General features: G+C 37.6%; 1 protein-coding gene across 1 annotated transcript in view; it reads right to left on the reverse strand.

Annotated features, from left to right (window-relative positions):
* RSPO3 (R-spondin 3) overlaps positions 1-15,438 on the reverse strand; it is an 84,466-nt gene that overhangs the window by 51,451 nt on the left and 17,577 nt on the right. The window contains exon 2 of the mRNA XM_026504762.4: positions 642-833. Coding sequence (XP_026360547.1) covers positions 642-833 — 192 coding nt within the window. The remainder of the gene's footprint in view (positions 1-641; positions 834-15,438) is intronic.

Here is a 15,438-nt window from a genome sequence, read left to right on the forward strand (position 1 = left end):
AGTAACTGCAAAGGCCTTGAAGTGGGAAGATCTTGCAAGGCGGCCAGTGAGGTCAGCTCAAAGTGGCTGAGGTGCAGTCACAGGAGATGAGTTTGAGAGGAAGGCAGGGCTACATGTGGTGTATGCCAGGGGAACGGTATTTCTGAATTTAGACTCTGAAAGGTTATTGGGTCTACAGGGGGGAGAGCAGACTTTCAGGGTCCAGAGGAGAGGGGATATGAGAGTGTTTTCAACGTTTATTTCCAACAAATAGATAAATGTTTCGTTTGCTATACTGGAATCCTTCTTGAAACAAAAATAGCTGAATTTATTCTTTAAGTCATTAAATACTGGGATGTTGTGATAGTAATGGAAACTCAGATGGCATTAATGCTGATAGTACTTTTCTGTAGGTTTCATGAGTAATAACCAGGTTCTCAGTTTTTGCTTTTACAATGAAAAACAACACAAAACTTGAGTGCTTTTCATAATAGGTGAAAATTTTCCTGCTCTGAGGGCTAAATCCAAGTATGGTTTAGCCTAATTATCAAGTAAATATCATTATTTCCTTAACACTGAATATCACAAATATGCTAGGGGCCAGTTCAAATCTGGAAAGTCCCCAAGGATGAGATAAAAACATAATGCCGTGTAGCACTTACTTGTACACTTATTTATATCTGGATATCGAGTTCCATAATATCCACTTGGACATGAAGAGAGACACACTCCAATCTGCTTCATACCAATTCTTTCCAGAACAAAAAATAGTCTGGGCTTACATGACAAACATCCATTGTAATCTGAACATGTTGCACAGCCTCCTTGGCAGCCTTGACTGACGTTAGGATGCACTGAAGGGACAAATGCAGAAAGACAAAAACAAATGTTAAATTATAAATATAGAAGTTCAATGACATTCTCTAGGCAGGAGATACACTTTGTTTCATTAGTTTTCAATTGGTGGTAATGGGTGAATGAGTTGGGATTTCCCCCTCTCTTTGCTATGATCTAGTAGTTCCCTTTAATACATATATATTGTTTTTAATTTAAAAATTCGCAGAATTTGAGAATTTGGAAACTAAGAAGATACTGCCTCAAACTATTTATAGATACCACACACACACATGTAGTGAAAATATTCTCATTGAACTAGCACCCTGGAAGACTGGAGATTGGGTAATTTTGCACTGAAATCAATGCACATTAGTTTGCTTGTCACTTACGTGATGGATGAAAAGCACGCATCTAATTTCTTCAAGCAAGGATGACAATATAGACGAAGGCTTAACCTGAGTAGGACACTTCCTTCTAGGATATCTTTTTTCAGCTGTGGTCTATTAGAGAACACAGTTCTACTCTTTGCTCCAATGTAAATTGATTCTGAAACTATGTAGTTCCTTGGAACCCCCCACATGCTTTCTTAAAATATTTTTTCTCACAGGAGTTTTATATTTATCAGTTCAAATTGATACAATGATGAAAATGTGATATTTATCTTACCAATATTTCCACGTGACCATACGTGGTTATTTATATTACTAATTATAATTTATAATATTTGTAATGTTCAACATTTTATCTTTGGGGAGAGAATTCTTATAGTTCTTTTGTCTTCATGTTCCATCTACTCAAGAGAAATAATTATTTGGTGAGGACACGACACCAAGGACTACTGCTGCACGTATTCCTGTGTGTGGTGAGACTGTTCATTAGCAAGTCTGAACAAATATAAACAAACATATGGAAGATTCATGTTTACTTAAGATCTTCACAACTTTAAACCTTCTTATGACTATTAACTGGTCATCAACACATACATATGAGCTGAGGGAAAACTGCTGACTGAAGTACATCTCTCACGTATCTGGTGTTTGGGATGATTTCTTCTTGTGTATTCTGTATTCAAATATAATATAAGTAGCTTTATTGTCCTTCTAGGAATCCAGAAGGGAAAAATGTGACCTTTATGAGAAACAAAGGTTGATGCACAGGAATGCAAAGGCATCCCAGCATATTCTGACTTTTTTGTTGGGTGGGGGGTGGGGGGGTTGGGCTCTGATGGGCCTTGCCATTATCAGGTCTGACTTCAGAGTGATGTTTGGTTCTTGCTAAGTTCTTTACCACAAAAACAAATCCCACCAGGCTTAGTTAGAAGGGGGTACCCATAAGCCCAATCAGCTTTACCACAGGGGTGCAAGGGTTAGCTACAGAGAGGTCATTTGGTTGACCAGCATCCTCCGCCTAGAGGAAACCATCCCTGAATCAGCCACAGGAACCACAAGCAGCTCATTCTCATTCCAAGACGTTTTGTAAATAAACTGAGGAAATGTGTGGGGGAAGGGAAGTCTGCTTTTCCTGTACATGCTCCTCTGTGGGGTGGGGTGGACATATAAAGTGGCATAGGAGGTTTAGACATTATAGGACCTGGGGGACTTGTAAGTGAACACTGTTTTCCAAGTAACAGGGTCATTTTTCATGCCAGTAAGTCAGCATTGGAGACTTACAGAAAATGTGTACGTATTTTAAGTAGGGAAAGACCCTAAAAAGAAAAGGGATGAAGAGAGCTTCCTGTGCTCAGAAGCTAGTTTGGTCCATTTTAAGATGTGAGAGATATAGGTAAAAACCTGTGAAACCTCATAAGAACTGCCTGTGGAGAAGAGGACCTCACTTTGAAAGACAATCACTTCAAGCCCAGAGCAGTAAGTGACTCTGAGTTTGAACGAAGATGGGTTTGACTGGTCGACAACCTCTCTCTATCTCTGAAATGCAGCTGCTCAAAGGAAACACAATTGTAATTTCAAGCACCTTGAAACTTTTGTCAATTGTGATACAACTTTAAATCAGTTATGAAAATAGACATGATTTATATGTGTAAAGCCTCAAAAACTGATATACCTTAAAATACATTTCATTTTAAAAATGGGTTATGGATGTTTGGAAACTTTTCCAGGAGAAGGCCCCATAAAAGGTCCCACAATTGGTAACAGTTCCCACCAAAATTATGGGATGTGCCAAAGTACCTTGCTCAATTCTTTCTTAAAAACTTTCACTGATGAAATCTAACACAATCAACTCATAACATTGTGCTATATTCTTCTTTCTTGCTTCTTATCATATTTTGCCTTTTTAGACAAAAGTTTTTGGCAAAGTAGATTTTTGAAAAAGTAAAGAAGACATAATTGTCCTAATTGGCAAAGAAAATTTCTGTTTGTGTTTAATCAGGAAGTTTTGAATATGGGTAGGCACAAATTATGGCAAACTTTATTTCTTTGGGAAGGTGTCAGTGTTATGCTGTGGGAAGTGGGAAAAGTTGAGACTACGAAGCTCAGATTGTATGATTCTAGGTTTTTTTTTTTTTTTTTTTTTTTTTTTTTTACAGTTGAGTAGTGATTGTTTCTTGAATGCTGTATAAGGGTCACTCAAATTATACAGTCAGTATTACACAACTAGGTACAAATTTCCCAAACTTCATCTTAAGGCGAGTTTTTACTTTTTATATGGAAACCACAGAAAACTTTGGTCTGGATTGATTTTAACAACCCTTTCAGCCTTAAAATCTAATGATCCGAAAGTTAGAAAATTAAATTCTACTTTTTCACACCTCTTCTTTTCCATCTAATAATGACTTCATTTTGTATTTCTAAATTACCTTTTTTTCAAACAATGTTTTTGGTCTATTATTTCATATGAGCAATGGAGGTGTTAGTGGTGAAGTTCCATAGAATAAGTAAGGTTTAAACCTAATCTTAGAAAATGAGTTGAACAAAACTAAAAGGCAACCTACAGAATGGGAGAAGATATTTACAAATGACATATCAGATAAGGGGCTAGTATCCAAGATCTATAAAGAACTTACCAAACTCAACACCCAAAAAACAAATAATACAGTCAAGAAATGGGCAGAAGACATGAACAGACATTTCTCCAAAGAAGACATACAAATGGCTGATAGACACATGAAAAAATGCTCCACATCACTTGGCATCAGGGAACTACAAATCAAAACCACAATGAGATACCACCTCATACCAGTCAGAATGGCTAAAATGAACGAGTCAGGAAACAACAAACGTTGGCGAGGATGTGAAGAAAGGGGAACCCTCTTACACTATTGGTGGGAATGCAAGCTGGTACAGCCACTCTGGAAAACAGTATGGAGGTTCCTCAAGAAGTTAAAAATAGAGCTACCCTATGACCCAGCAATTGCACTACTGGGTATTTATCCCAAAGATACAAATGTATTGCTCCGAAGGGGCAACTGCACCCCAGCGTTTATAGCAGCAGTGTCCACAATAGCCAAACTGTGGAAAGAGCCGAGATGTCCTTCGACAGATGAATGGAAAAAGATGTGGTACATATATATATATACAATGGAATATTACTCAGCCATCAGGAAGGATGAATACTTACCATTTACACTGACATGGATGGAACTGGAGGGTATTACGCTGAGTGAAATAAGTCAATCAGAGAAAGACAATTATCATTTGGTTTCACACATACATGGAATATAAGAGACAGTGCATACGATCATATGGAAGGGAGGGAAACTGAATGGGAAGTCATCAGAGAGGGAGAGAAACCATGAGAGACTCAACTATAGGAAACAAACTGAGGGTTGCTGGAGGGAAGGAGTAGAGGCGAGGGGTTAACTGGGTGATGGGCATTAAGGAGGGCACATGATGTGATAAGCACTGGGTGTTATATACAACTGATAAATTACCGATCTCTACATCTGAACTTAATGATGTACTATATGTTGGCTAATTGAATTTAAATTAAAAAAAAGGAAATGAGTTGAAGTTATCAGTATGTAAGTGGCCATGGTGGGGCTAGAGGAGGGAACACCCCAATTATCCACATCAAGAAGGAGACTGGCATGAGTTCAGTGCAACTGATGCCTAAACAGTGGTTAATGGAGAAATGATGAATATAAAGAGACTGGTAGCACAGGGTAGATCCAGATTATGGAACACTTTGTGGGCTGTGCCAAGGAAATTATTCTGTAGATATGGGGGATTTCAATCTGGTGAGTGATGTGATCACATTTGTATTAGAAAGGTAATTTATCTGGCAGTATGAAAGACATAGAAACTGGAAGACTCATACAGTGATCAAGGTAAAAGACTGATGATAGCTTAAAATATAGTAAAGGCAGTGTAATGTGGTGGGGAAGGTATGAATACTCCAAGAATATTTAGGAGGTGGAACCAATCAAATATGGTGAGTAACAAAATGTGGACTGAACAAGAAAGGATTTGAGAAGGTGTGTTTTGAGTTCCAGTCAGTGAATAGAAAAGGTGAGGGATCCCTGGGGAGTAAAAGCTTACAGTTGGAGTGCTAGGGCAAGTACATAAAATAAAAAAGCCTAAAAATTTAAACAATTGCTTGGGATCATTTATTTTGCAGATTTTATGAAATATCCAGGATGTGATTCTTAATAGATGGAACTTAATATTGTAATGGTTGCCAGAGATGCAAATGAGAGTCTCTGGCTGTAGCTACTTAATTAGAGAAGACATCTTGAAAGAGGAGTTGAAGAATGCCAGAAGAAGGAAACACAGTCCAAAATAAGGGACATTTGGTAAGAGAAAAAGACATATTTTCAGTTGTTTTTTAACAATACTTTGTATTTCTATACCACTTTTGCTTTCAAAGCATGCATCTCACAGCAAGCTAAATTAACTATGGTAACTACTGTTAGCAAGGACAGAGGCCATCACAATGATTTATTTTGAAACCTCAAACTAGGACTCAAAGAAATGCTGAAACCGTAAGACAAAGAGTAAGTTTACATCAAAGGTTAGAACCTAGATCTTTGATATCCGGTAACAATCTCTTTATATATAAGAAAACTTTAGATGTGTAACAAAGGTAAATATGAGTGGAAAAATGGGCAAAATTCATGGGAACTTTAAATTGGGACCTTCTTTTTACAAACGTGTCTAATACGTGGTAAAATCAGTGTATCTTTCCCTAAAATTAGGAAATAGGAAAGCATCTTTTCTTAACTGGTATACAAAGGTTAAGTATGAAAGGAGTATATATTAATGCATAATTTAAACCAATTTTCAATGTCAGAACTGTCAATACTCCCTGAGTGACTTCAATTTCTCTAGCTGTTGAGCCTTCCTACTATATCTCTATTTGATAATTTTGTAATGCATAACTGATGCAACAGTTCATAAAGGCTATTGTCACGAGTTAATCCAACCTTTTAAAAAGATATACTTATTTATTTATTTTAGAGAAAGAAAGAGCAAGTATTGGAGGGGAGGGGCAGAGAGAGAAGGAGAGAGAGATTCTCAAGCAGACTCCTTGCGGAGTGCGGAGCTAAAGGGGGTAGGAGGCTTGACCTGGGACTCCACTCGGGGCTTGATCTCATGACCAGAGCCAAAATCAAGAGTTGGACACCTAACCAACTTAGCCGCCCATATGCCCCTCAACTTTTTTTGATAAAATATCCAGAACATAGAGTTTTAAGTGGTAGAGCATTTGGTAAATACACAATCTTTGGCTAGTCCTCTTCAATGTTTATGATATACCAAACCAATTGTAGCATTGACATCTAAGCTCCATTTCTGTAACAATTTAAATATAAGCTTCAAGAATTTGCCTTAGTTTAATCCCCTTCTTAACCCAGCTGCAAATATACTCACATCTACTGTAAATCGCTGCATGGAAGAAACCCAATATTGCATGCTGCCAATTACCTCTGATGGTCATTTATTTGTGGCTAGAGAATTTCCAGAAGTACAAAATTTGATAGACTTTAGGTTTATAAAAGGTTTGACTGAAGTTTACTGTAAGTGCAGTAAATACATGACAGTAATGTAGTTATAATTCGGAGAATAAAAGATAAATTAACAAATTTGATAAAAGTTATTTTTAATAGTAATATTTTAAAGACCAGATTCTTCCTAAAGCATTCTTATCTTCACAACATTCACTGCCTGCTCTTCTCCCTGTAGTGACCTTAAGGGGCAGGGTAGGGATAAAAGGCCAGTGGAATTCTGTAATCAAAGCTAGTTTGACATCTGTCCTTTCTTCCATGTCCTCTCCTTTCATGAGGATGTTCACATTGATTGGAAGCTTCTTGAAAGTCAGTCTTGATAATGTCTTCATAATTTTCTTGATAATTTCCAGCTTCTACATAGGGCAGCTACTTATTAAATGGGTTCTCAACAAAGAGTTTTGATTATTGCACAGATGAAGGCAGTAAATTTGAAAGGTAGGCTATTTATTTGTGTTTTTAAAAATAATAAAGATCCCAAAGAGGTAAATACTTAACAGGAAGTACAACTGATTTTAAGTCAGCTGTGCCTATAAATATCTGGTAAAGGAATAAAATTTTAAATCATATATACTGTAAGGATGCTTAATTATGAAATAAATCTTGAAATAAAATAATAAAAGTTTTTCTAGGTACCATTTACTACAGTTATCTGTTCACTTAAAGGAAATGTAGACTTATTTCTTGCCTAAGTAAGGACAGCACATTTCTATCACACCTTGGGTCTTGATTGTTATGGAAGAATTTCTAAGTTTAATATAGTGTTATGGTCATGGAAAACGATATTTCATGGATCCTCTGGAATGTTTGGCATTATTCACTCTAAGAAAAATCTAATGTTAAGAATTTGAATTACTTGGCAGTCTCTTTCAAATTCTGTTGAATCGACCCCAGAAATATTATGAGTCAATGTTTCTTATTTATTCATAAATTAAAGCAGCCAAGGCAGAACAGACAATGGCTAGATCTTCACAACCATTTGTCAGGTATAGACTGCGCAATATCAAAAGCTGGTTGAATGAATATAATTACTTATTGGTATACGAGACCCCTTTACATTCTCAAATGATGATATCTGGATGAACAGAGGCCTATCATAGTCCTCCACTATTATTTCTGACTAGTAATTTGTTGAGAGAGCCACATGTTTATACATACAAACATACAGAGATTTTGCTATTTTTGCAGCATAGCATCTGATGGTGTGTACATATGTGTATATATTGTATAGGTGTATATATATAATTAGACACTTAATGCCCACATACGTAATTAGACACATGATACACACACTCTATTTGGTCTTTTACCGAAGTCAGTAGCACAGACATTAATTGACCTGAAGCAGTTAGGATAATAGAGTCTGCCCCATCTTTTGTCCCAGTGAATCAACCTTGAATACTCTGAAAGTTTGTGCCCACACCAATGGGTTCACCAAATTCCTAAAGTCTCAGAGAGGAATGTATTCACCAGCTGCTGAATACAGCCCAGTTAGGGCTCCACCATTATTATGTGGGGAAACATACTGTTTTTAATGGAAACTATTTCTTTGAGAACTTGGAAAATCTTTCTCTTTCTCTTACTGAATAATAATTTCCTGAAGGGAGTCTAATATTTATATTCTATAAATACTTTAAAATAAAACCACAGCAATAAAACAGACCTAACATTAAATAGCAATTAGCTAGACTTTCCACTAAAATCAAGCCAGCTCAAAATATTATGAAAATGGCTAGCAAATGATGGCAGATATAGAATTCCTGAAATCTAAGCTATGATGAATATTTGGTAGTTAGATGCCAACTTGGTGGCCAATGGCTGTGCTCTGTCTCTCCACAGGCTACAGAATTAGGACCAGAAATGAAAGACAGATGAAAGCGGGCTGCCTCATATACACATTGTAAAAACCATGATTAAGGTTTTCAACAAAAATTTCTGATAACTCCCTATGTTCCTAACACTACACGTGATGTAGTAAATGTAGAAGTGAACAGGACATCTAGTTCCTGATCTTATGATGTTAATCAGTTAATAAGCAAGTGAACAATAAAATGCTTAAAGATTGTGATGGATGTTGTGAGTGAAATAAACAAGTGAATAAGGCAGGGAATAACTGTGGGGAGCTACTTTAAACACAGTGGTCAGGGAAAGCACCTTTTAGAATGTCACCCTTTAGCTGAGACCTGGAGAATGAGAAAGAGTCAACTATGAAAAGCTAAGGGAGGGAGAGTGTTCCAGGTAGAGCATCAGCAAGTGCGAAGATTTTAAGGCTATGGAAAGGAACCAGGCATAAGGAAGAGCGCAAGGGGAACCCATGAGGCGGCAGCACTGTGAGTGGTTAAGAGATGAGTTTAGAGAAGGAGGGTAGAGCCAGATCCTACAGAACCTCCTGGACCAAAGTAAATAGCTGGGATTATATACCAAGTGTATTTAGATTCTGCATTGCTAAGAGAACATCAGAATGAAAGGAAAGAACACATTTTGCCTGACATAATCATTCACTTTAATTTTTGTTAATTTTATGGATCACGAAATGGAACCAGCATCTTGTATTCCTTGAAAACATGTTGTTTTATCAATGTTTTATATTAGAGGAGAGTGTTCTAATTAGCCCGACAACATAGAGATTTATATTCAGATTCTAATCTTTGAAGAGAGTGTACATCAATCTACATGTTCTTTGCTCTTGGAAAGATTTCATTTCTCCTTTATTTCTCCTATCTTTCTCAAGCAGTAGTTCTAGTTTGCTTCAGAGTTTTACATTTTTGTTCCCTTTTCCTTGAGTGTGTGTGGGGGGGGATAGTGGTGGTGGTAAAGAGAAACAGGAAAATTATGAAATACATAAGAGGTCATAAGAACAAATAAAGAGAATAAAAAATAAAACATTTTGCAATCTCGCATATAATCTTTTCTATATTTTTCTGAATTCTTGCCATTAGTGATGCACATTGACCAAGTCTAGGTAATTTAGAGCAACAACATTATAGTTTTCACTTCTAATCTTCCTTTTAGAATCTCTATGTTACATTCTTTTTTCCATTAAATAAATTAATAACTTGTGGGCTAATTCCAAAGTTGATTCTTCAAAAGTAGTGAAAACCATATTAGTTTTCCTGTGTCCTACCAAATAGCTATAGTTGATTCTGCTGTTGACACTGCACAGAAAGCATTTTGTACAACCAAAAATAGTGTTTTTTTCCTAACCACAAGTCGAAAATTTATCATAAGGTTAAAGCACCCTGCTACGGGTGTGAAATGTAAGGTACTGAATCAGCATCTCCAGCTGTTGCTAAGGGAGGGAAAGCTTCCCCTTTTCCAAGTGGCCATGTTCCCAAGTGGAGGTGAATAGAGGACAAGAGGGAGTGGATAGGAGTAATGGAGACCCAGATTCTGTAGAGAGCCAGGACCTGTTGATGAGTTAGTGGGTGGTAATAACAGCATTTTTCATGAGACAGATCCAACAGTGTTCATCCAACAGTGGGAATCATTATGTGCTCTGGTCTGGCTGAGAGAGCCATTCCTTTTTTTTTTTTTTTTTAAAGGAGAGAATTAATTAGAAATCAACATAAACAGAAAATGTGATAGTTTAATGGTAATGAATCTGCATGGGTGTGATTCCATAACTACTCAGTTTGCATTCTTGAACGAAACAAACTTCAGTTTGTGCTAAAAACAAACTCTGCTTTGTTATATTATGAATAAACTTGGATCTTCTTGCCACATAGCATGCTAAAGTAGCATATCTGATGGCTGAAGTCTTAGCATAAGCAAACAGCAGGCGAAAGACTTGCGGTATTTTAACAGGCACAAGAAGATGTGCAAATAGTGGGTATACCATTAAATAAATCCAGCTTTATGTGTCACATCGAAAATCCTGAGCAGAAAAAATAAGTGGATTTTTCTCCTAGATTCACAAAATTGCTGACAGAGGAGAAGGTGCTGACACGCACCTTTGTGAGTTTGACGCATTTTCGCACTTCACGTGCGTGGTTTACTGCATCACCTCCTCATTCAGAAATGGGTCCTGCACACTTCCCGGAGGAGCACAGAGACTGGGGGGTGGTGAACTGGCTTTGGACTCATACAGAGTTCTGACATTTACTAGCTGAATAACCAAAATTTATCTCTTCATTCAGCTACTCATTTAGACAAACTATCCAACATCCACACACTGCTTGTGAGTGAGCATCTAAAGAGGAATAAAAACAATCATCTGTATCAAGGAGCTCACAGTCTGGTTGTTTAGACACAAGTTGCTCAATCTTTTGGAACCTAAGCTTTCTCATCTGTAACATGGGAATATCTACTTGATAGATACTGCGGGGGGGGGGGGGGTTAAATGAGATCACATGTAAGCACCTAGCACTCTTACAGGCACTTGTAACAAGTCAGTATGTGTAAAGCATTTCATTTTACCCAAGAAGGACTAACTATAACCTTATGCTATTTCCACTCTTACTCAAGGCAGCTGTGAAGCTTTAGTCAATAATGACTCTCAAAACCCTCCAAGCAAGGAGGCTGGAGAGAGGGCAGATGCTGATGCTTCTTCTAACACAGGAAATTTTGGGAAATTTGGAGAGCCAGGGACTCACTCACAGTCATAGAAAGAGGCTACTTTTTAAGGACCACAGATACAGCTTTTAGTGAGTATCAGATATGGTGGTCTCACACAACATTCTGGACAAGAAGTCCTCTGGGCCTCTAGCAACCCACTGAAGACAATGACCTGCTCAAACAGACCGAAAGAGGTAAGGCATGCCATAGAAATGATACCAGAATGGTATAGAGAACCTGAAAGTCTTTGCCAGTAAGGTTCTAAAACTGTACTGTGTATAAAATTGAGCTGGAGTACTTTTTAACAATGCGAATGCGTAGGTTTCATTCCAAAAGATTCTGATTCAGGAATGAAAAGGTGGGCCCAGGTAGCTAGCTGCATCTGTAAGAAGCATTCCAGGTGCATGCAACACAGGTGATACGGATACCCTACTTTTAATATCACATCATTGCCATTTTCACAAATAAGTATTTATTCAGTGATAACTCTTGTAGGGACTGAGAAACAAAACATGGTCTCTGACTCAAGAAGCCGACAATACAGTTAGTAAAACAGTGTTTTTATATTTTAAGGCCCACAAATATATAGACTAGAAATTTAGCACAGCAGAAATGACAAGGCAGGGGCAATTGCTGATGCCTGAGGTTTGTGAAGATGCCAGAGAGCAGTCAGGAAGTTATGGGGAAGGAAAAGACCTTAGACATATAGAAAGGGAGGAAGACAGTGTTAGGAGCAAGACCGTTATGCATGAATACATAAAGAAGATTTGGGAGAATGGTGAATATAACTGTGGAATTTAAAAGGATTTTAGAGCTCTTCCTTCTCTCTTTAATTTCAGGTGAGAACACTGTGGTCCACAGAGTTAATTAGCTTCTAGCTGATAGAATTGTAAATCTTTGGGAGTTTAGAGGGATTTAGTTCAAACAGCCTCCCAGAACACTCCATTTAATCATGTCTAGTAAAACAAATCTTATGTTTTAGGGGAAGCCAGTGTAATTATTTTATAGCATCTCTACATATGAACATCCTAAAACATCTCCCCATTTTGAACATAAACCTGCCTGTCTTTCAGGAAGTTCTAGTACCATAGAGCACACCAAATACATTTTCTCCTTTTTCCTTAAGACAGTTTGTCAAACAGTGCTTGGTGCTTTGGATGGAAAGATGGATAAAACATAAGAGTTTGAAGTATGGTAAGAGACCATAAACCAAGTAAAGCCAGTGTGGTAAATATTATGTACAAGGCCTTGGCAAAAAGGAGACAACTAACCACCTGGCACCACCTACTTGGGAATCCTGACATCTGAGCTGGATTTTCAAAAATATGGGAAAGTGGGTGGGGGTCTGAATTTAATCTTTTATATAACTTGAAGGAACTGTTTATAGACAAATCAGTGACAGGATTTAATTTGGTCTTCAGCAAATACTTTGATGACAAAGAGAAGAATTTCTGGGGAGGAGAAACTAAAAGTTGAGTTAATAGGATATGTTATATTTGATACCTGGCACTGCTGTTAGCTGAATTAGAATAGCATTAACGGGAGTAATGCGAAAAGAGGGCATGGGTTTTAAAGTTGTTTCCAAAGAAGAATGGGCAAGGTTGACAGGATCTGACAATCAATTTTAAGTGGGTAAATAAAAAAAAAAATGGGTAAATGAAGGCATAATAAATGTTGATTTTGGTATTTCTAGCTGGGGAGACCAGGAACAAAATGATGTAATTAACTGAGATATAGGGATTTAGAAATATTCAACTAGCTGGACGGGTGACTGAGGGAAGGAGAAAAGCAGGTAAAAATGATTATATTGAGGTTCTGGGGGCTTGAACTTGTCTTATTCTCCCTTTGTACCCAAAAGAGATAGCCCAGGACTAGGCATATTGATGGGTTCATAATAAATCATAAAGAACAAATAAATTCCTTCATTTTATAAAAAATAAAGCCCTCCAAAATCAAAAACTAAGACTTATGGAATTTTGGTGCCTTCACAAGAAGAATCACCTAGCCTTAGTGGCACTCTTTATAAGTTTTTTGATTTTACTAAAATATAAAATTTATGGAGAGAAATAAAGGGGAGCAAAAGTTAAGACCAAACATAAGGAGCATAAATAGCAGGCTAAGGAGTTCACTGTGAAGATAACAAGGAAACATTATGGTTTTGAAAGGTGATGGAATTTTAGGAATTGTTCATGCGTTATAGGAGTTCGGAAAACAAAGTTGGGGGGATTCTTCTAACCCAACATTTCAACCATCACACTTGAGCATGTATGAATTTAGGTGTGGAATCCGAGAGCTTTCTAAAGCCAAAGAGAGCCAAAATGCTGGAGCTAAGCTTAGTTTCTTACGGCATCAATATCCGATTACATTTTCCAGAGTTTGAGATCAGTCCCTGATGTTCAGTTCTGGTGATAGTCACTGTGGAGACAGGACCTGGAAAGTTAGTCATGAAAACTGCCCAGAGTAGGAGCAAAGACACCTGCCGGTTATTCCTCTGGTTTTCTGCCTTCCTCACTGGATAAAACAGATTTTCCTGTGGTCCATCATAAATAATGACTCTACACTGAGACTACAGAGCCAAAACCTTGTTAACAGAAAGAGACACAACATGGCTCATTTTGCATCATACCCCCAACAGGCATGCTGGTTTGGACACTATCACCAGAAGGTGCACTGATCAATTTTCATTAGGGAGCTGATTTCAGCATAGAATCCTAATTCATTAATCTATATCTCACAAAAATACTAATGATAGACCGTGAAATAGCAAAATGGGAAAGGTCTTTTTAAAATCATTAACAGAATATTACGGTAGTCCTCCCCCACTCCTTCTGCGGTTTTGCTTTCCAGTTTCAGTTATCTGTGGAAACCATATTTTGGGAGCGAATGATCCTCCTTCTGACACAGTGTTAGAAGGTCAACAGTAGCCTAATGTTTATGTTATTCGCCTCCCTTCATCTCATCCTGTAGGTATTTTGTCATCTCACATCATCACAAGAAGAAGGGAGGGGCGTACAGTACAATAAGATATTTTGAGAGAGAGAGCACATTCACATTACTTTTATTACAGTGTGTTGTTATAACTGTTCTATTTTATTATTAGTTATTGTTAACTTCTTACTGTGCCTAATTTATAAATTAACCTTTATCATAGGTATGTACATGTAGAAAAAAAACAGTACGTATAGGGTTTGGTACTACGCCTGGTTTCAGGCATCCACTTGGGGGGTCTTGGAATGTGTCCCCTGCAGATAGGGAGGGACAACTGTCTATCACTGCAAGTCTCTATTTTTAGCTTATTTTAGTTTATAAGGACTATTTGGGGGAGCCATGGGCTTAGATTTTATTTTTAGATTTGAAAGCATTTTTGTTCAGTCTTTAAAATGGCTTATTTAGCGGGCTTTTCCCGCAGCATCTCTTTTCCCTCTCCATGGACTCGCATATCGGTATTTAAAGGGAAAGGACCTTAATGATCCACCAATTCACCTTGTCGGCCAGGAAGAATAATCGAATCCATGACAGAGATTTCCTCTAATTTACATGCTTTTATTGTCAAACACCAAAGAAATTATACTAATAGGAGGAACTTCACAGGAGGTAAATGGGGATCTTGGTCATGCAGGAAAGGCCACGGACTTGTAGTAAAACAAAACGAATATGCCCCTTCCAGAAATTTGAGATTGAGTTCTGCTCAAATTTACTAGCTTTGTGATAATACACAAATCACTTAACATCTTCAAGCTTGATCTATAAAACGAGAACGGTAAAACCTGCTCTGCCCATTTCAGGGGGATATTGAAAAACTTAAATAAGACAATGTTCATAAGCCATACAAAATTATATTGATAGGGGCGCCTGGGTGGCGCAGTCGTTAAGCGTCTGCCTTCGGCTCAGGGCGTGATCCCGGCGTTATGGGATCGAGCCCCACATTGGGCTCCTCCACTGGGAGCCTGCTTCTTCCTCTCCCACTCTCCCTGCTTGTGTTCCCTCTCTCTCTGGCTGTCTATCTCTGTCAAATAAATAAAATCTTAAAAAAAAAAAATTATATTGATATGTTATAGTTAACAGTGGGCATCAAGGATCCTTTACCAACTAGGGCCAGATTTGAATCT

This window comes from Ursus arctos, unplaced genomic scaffold (genome assembly GCF_023065955.2).
Source record: "Ursus arctos isolate Adak ecotype North America unplaced genomic scaffold, UrsArc2.0 scaffold_13, whole genome shotgun sequence".
In the NCBI taxonomy this organism is placed as follows: domain Eukaryota; kingdom Metazoa; phylum Chordata; class Mammalia; order Carnivora; family Ursidae; genus Ursus; species Ursus arctos.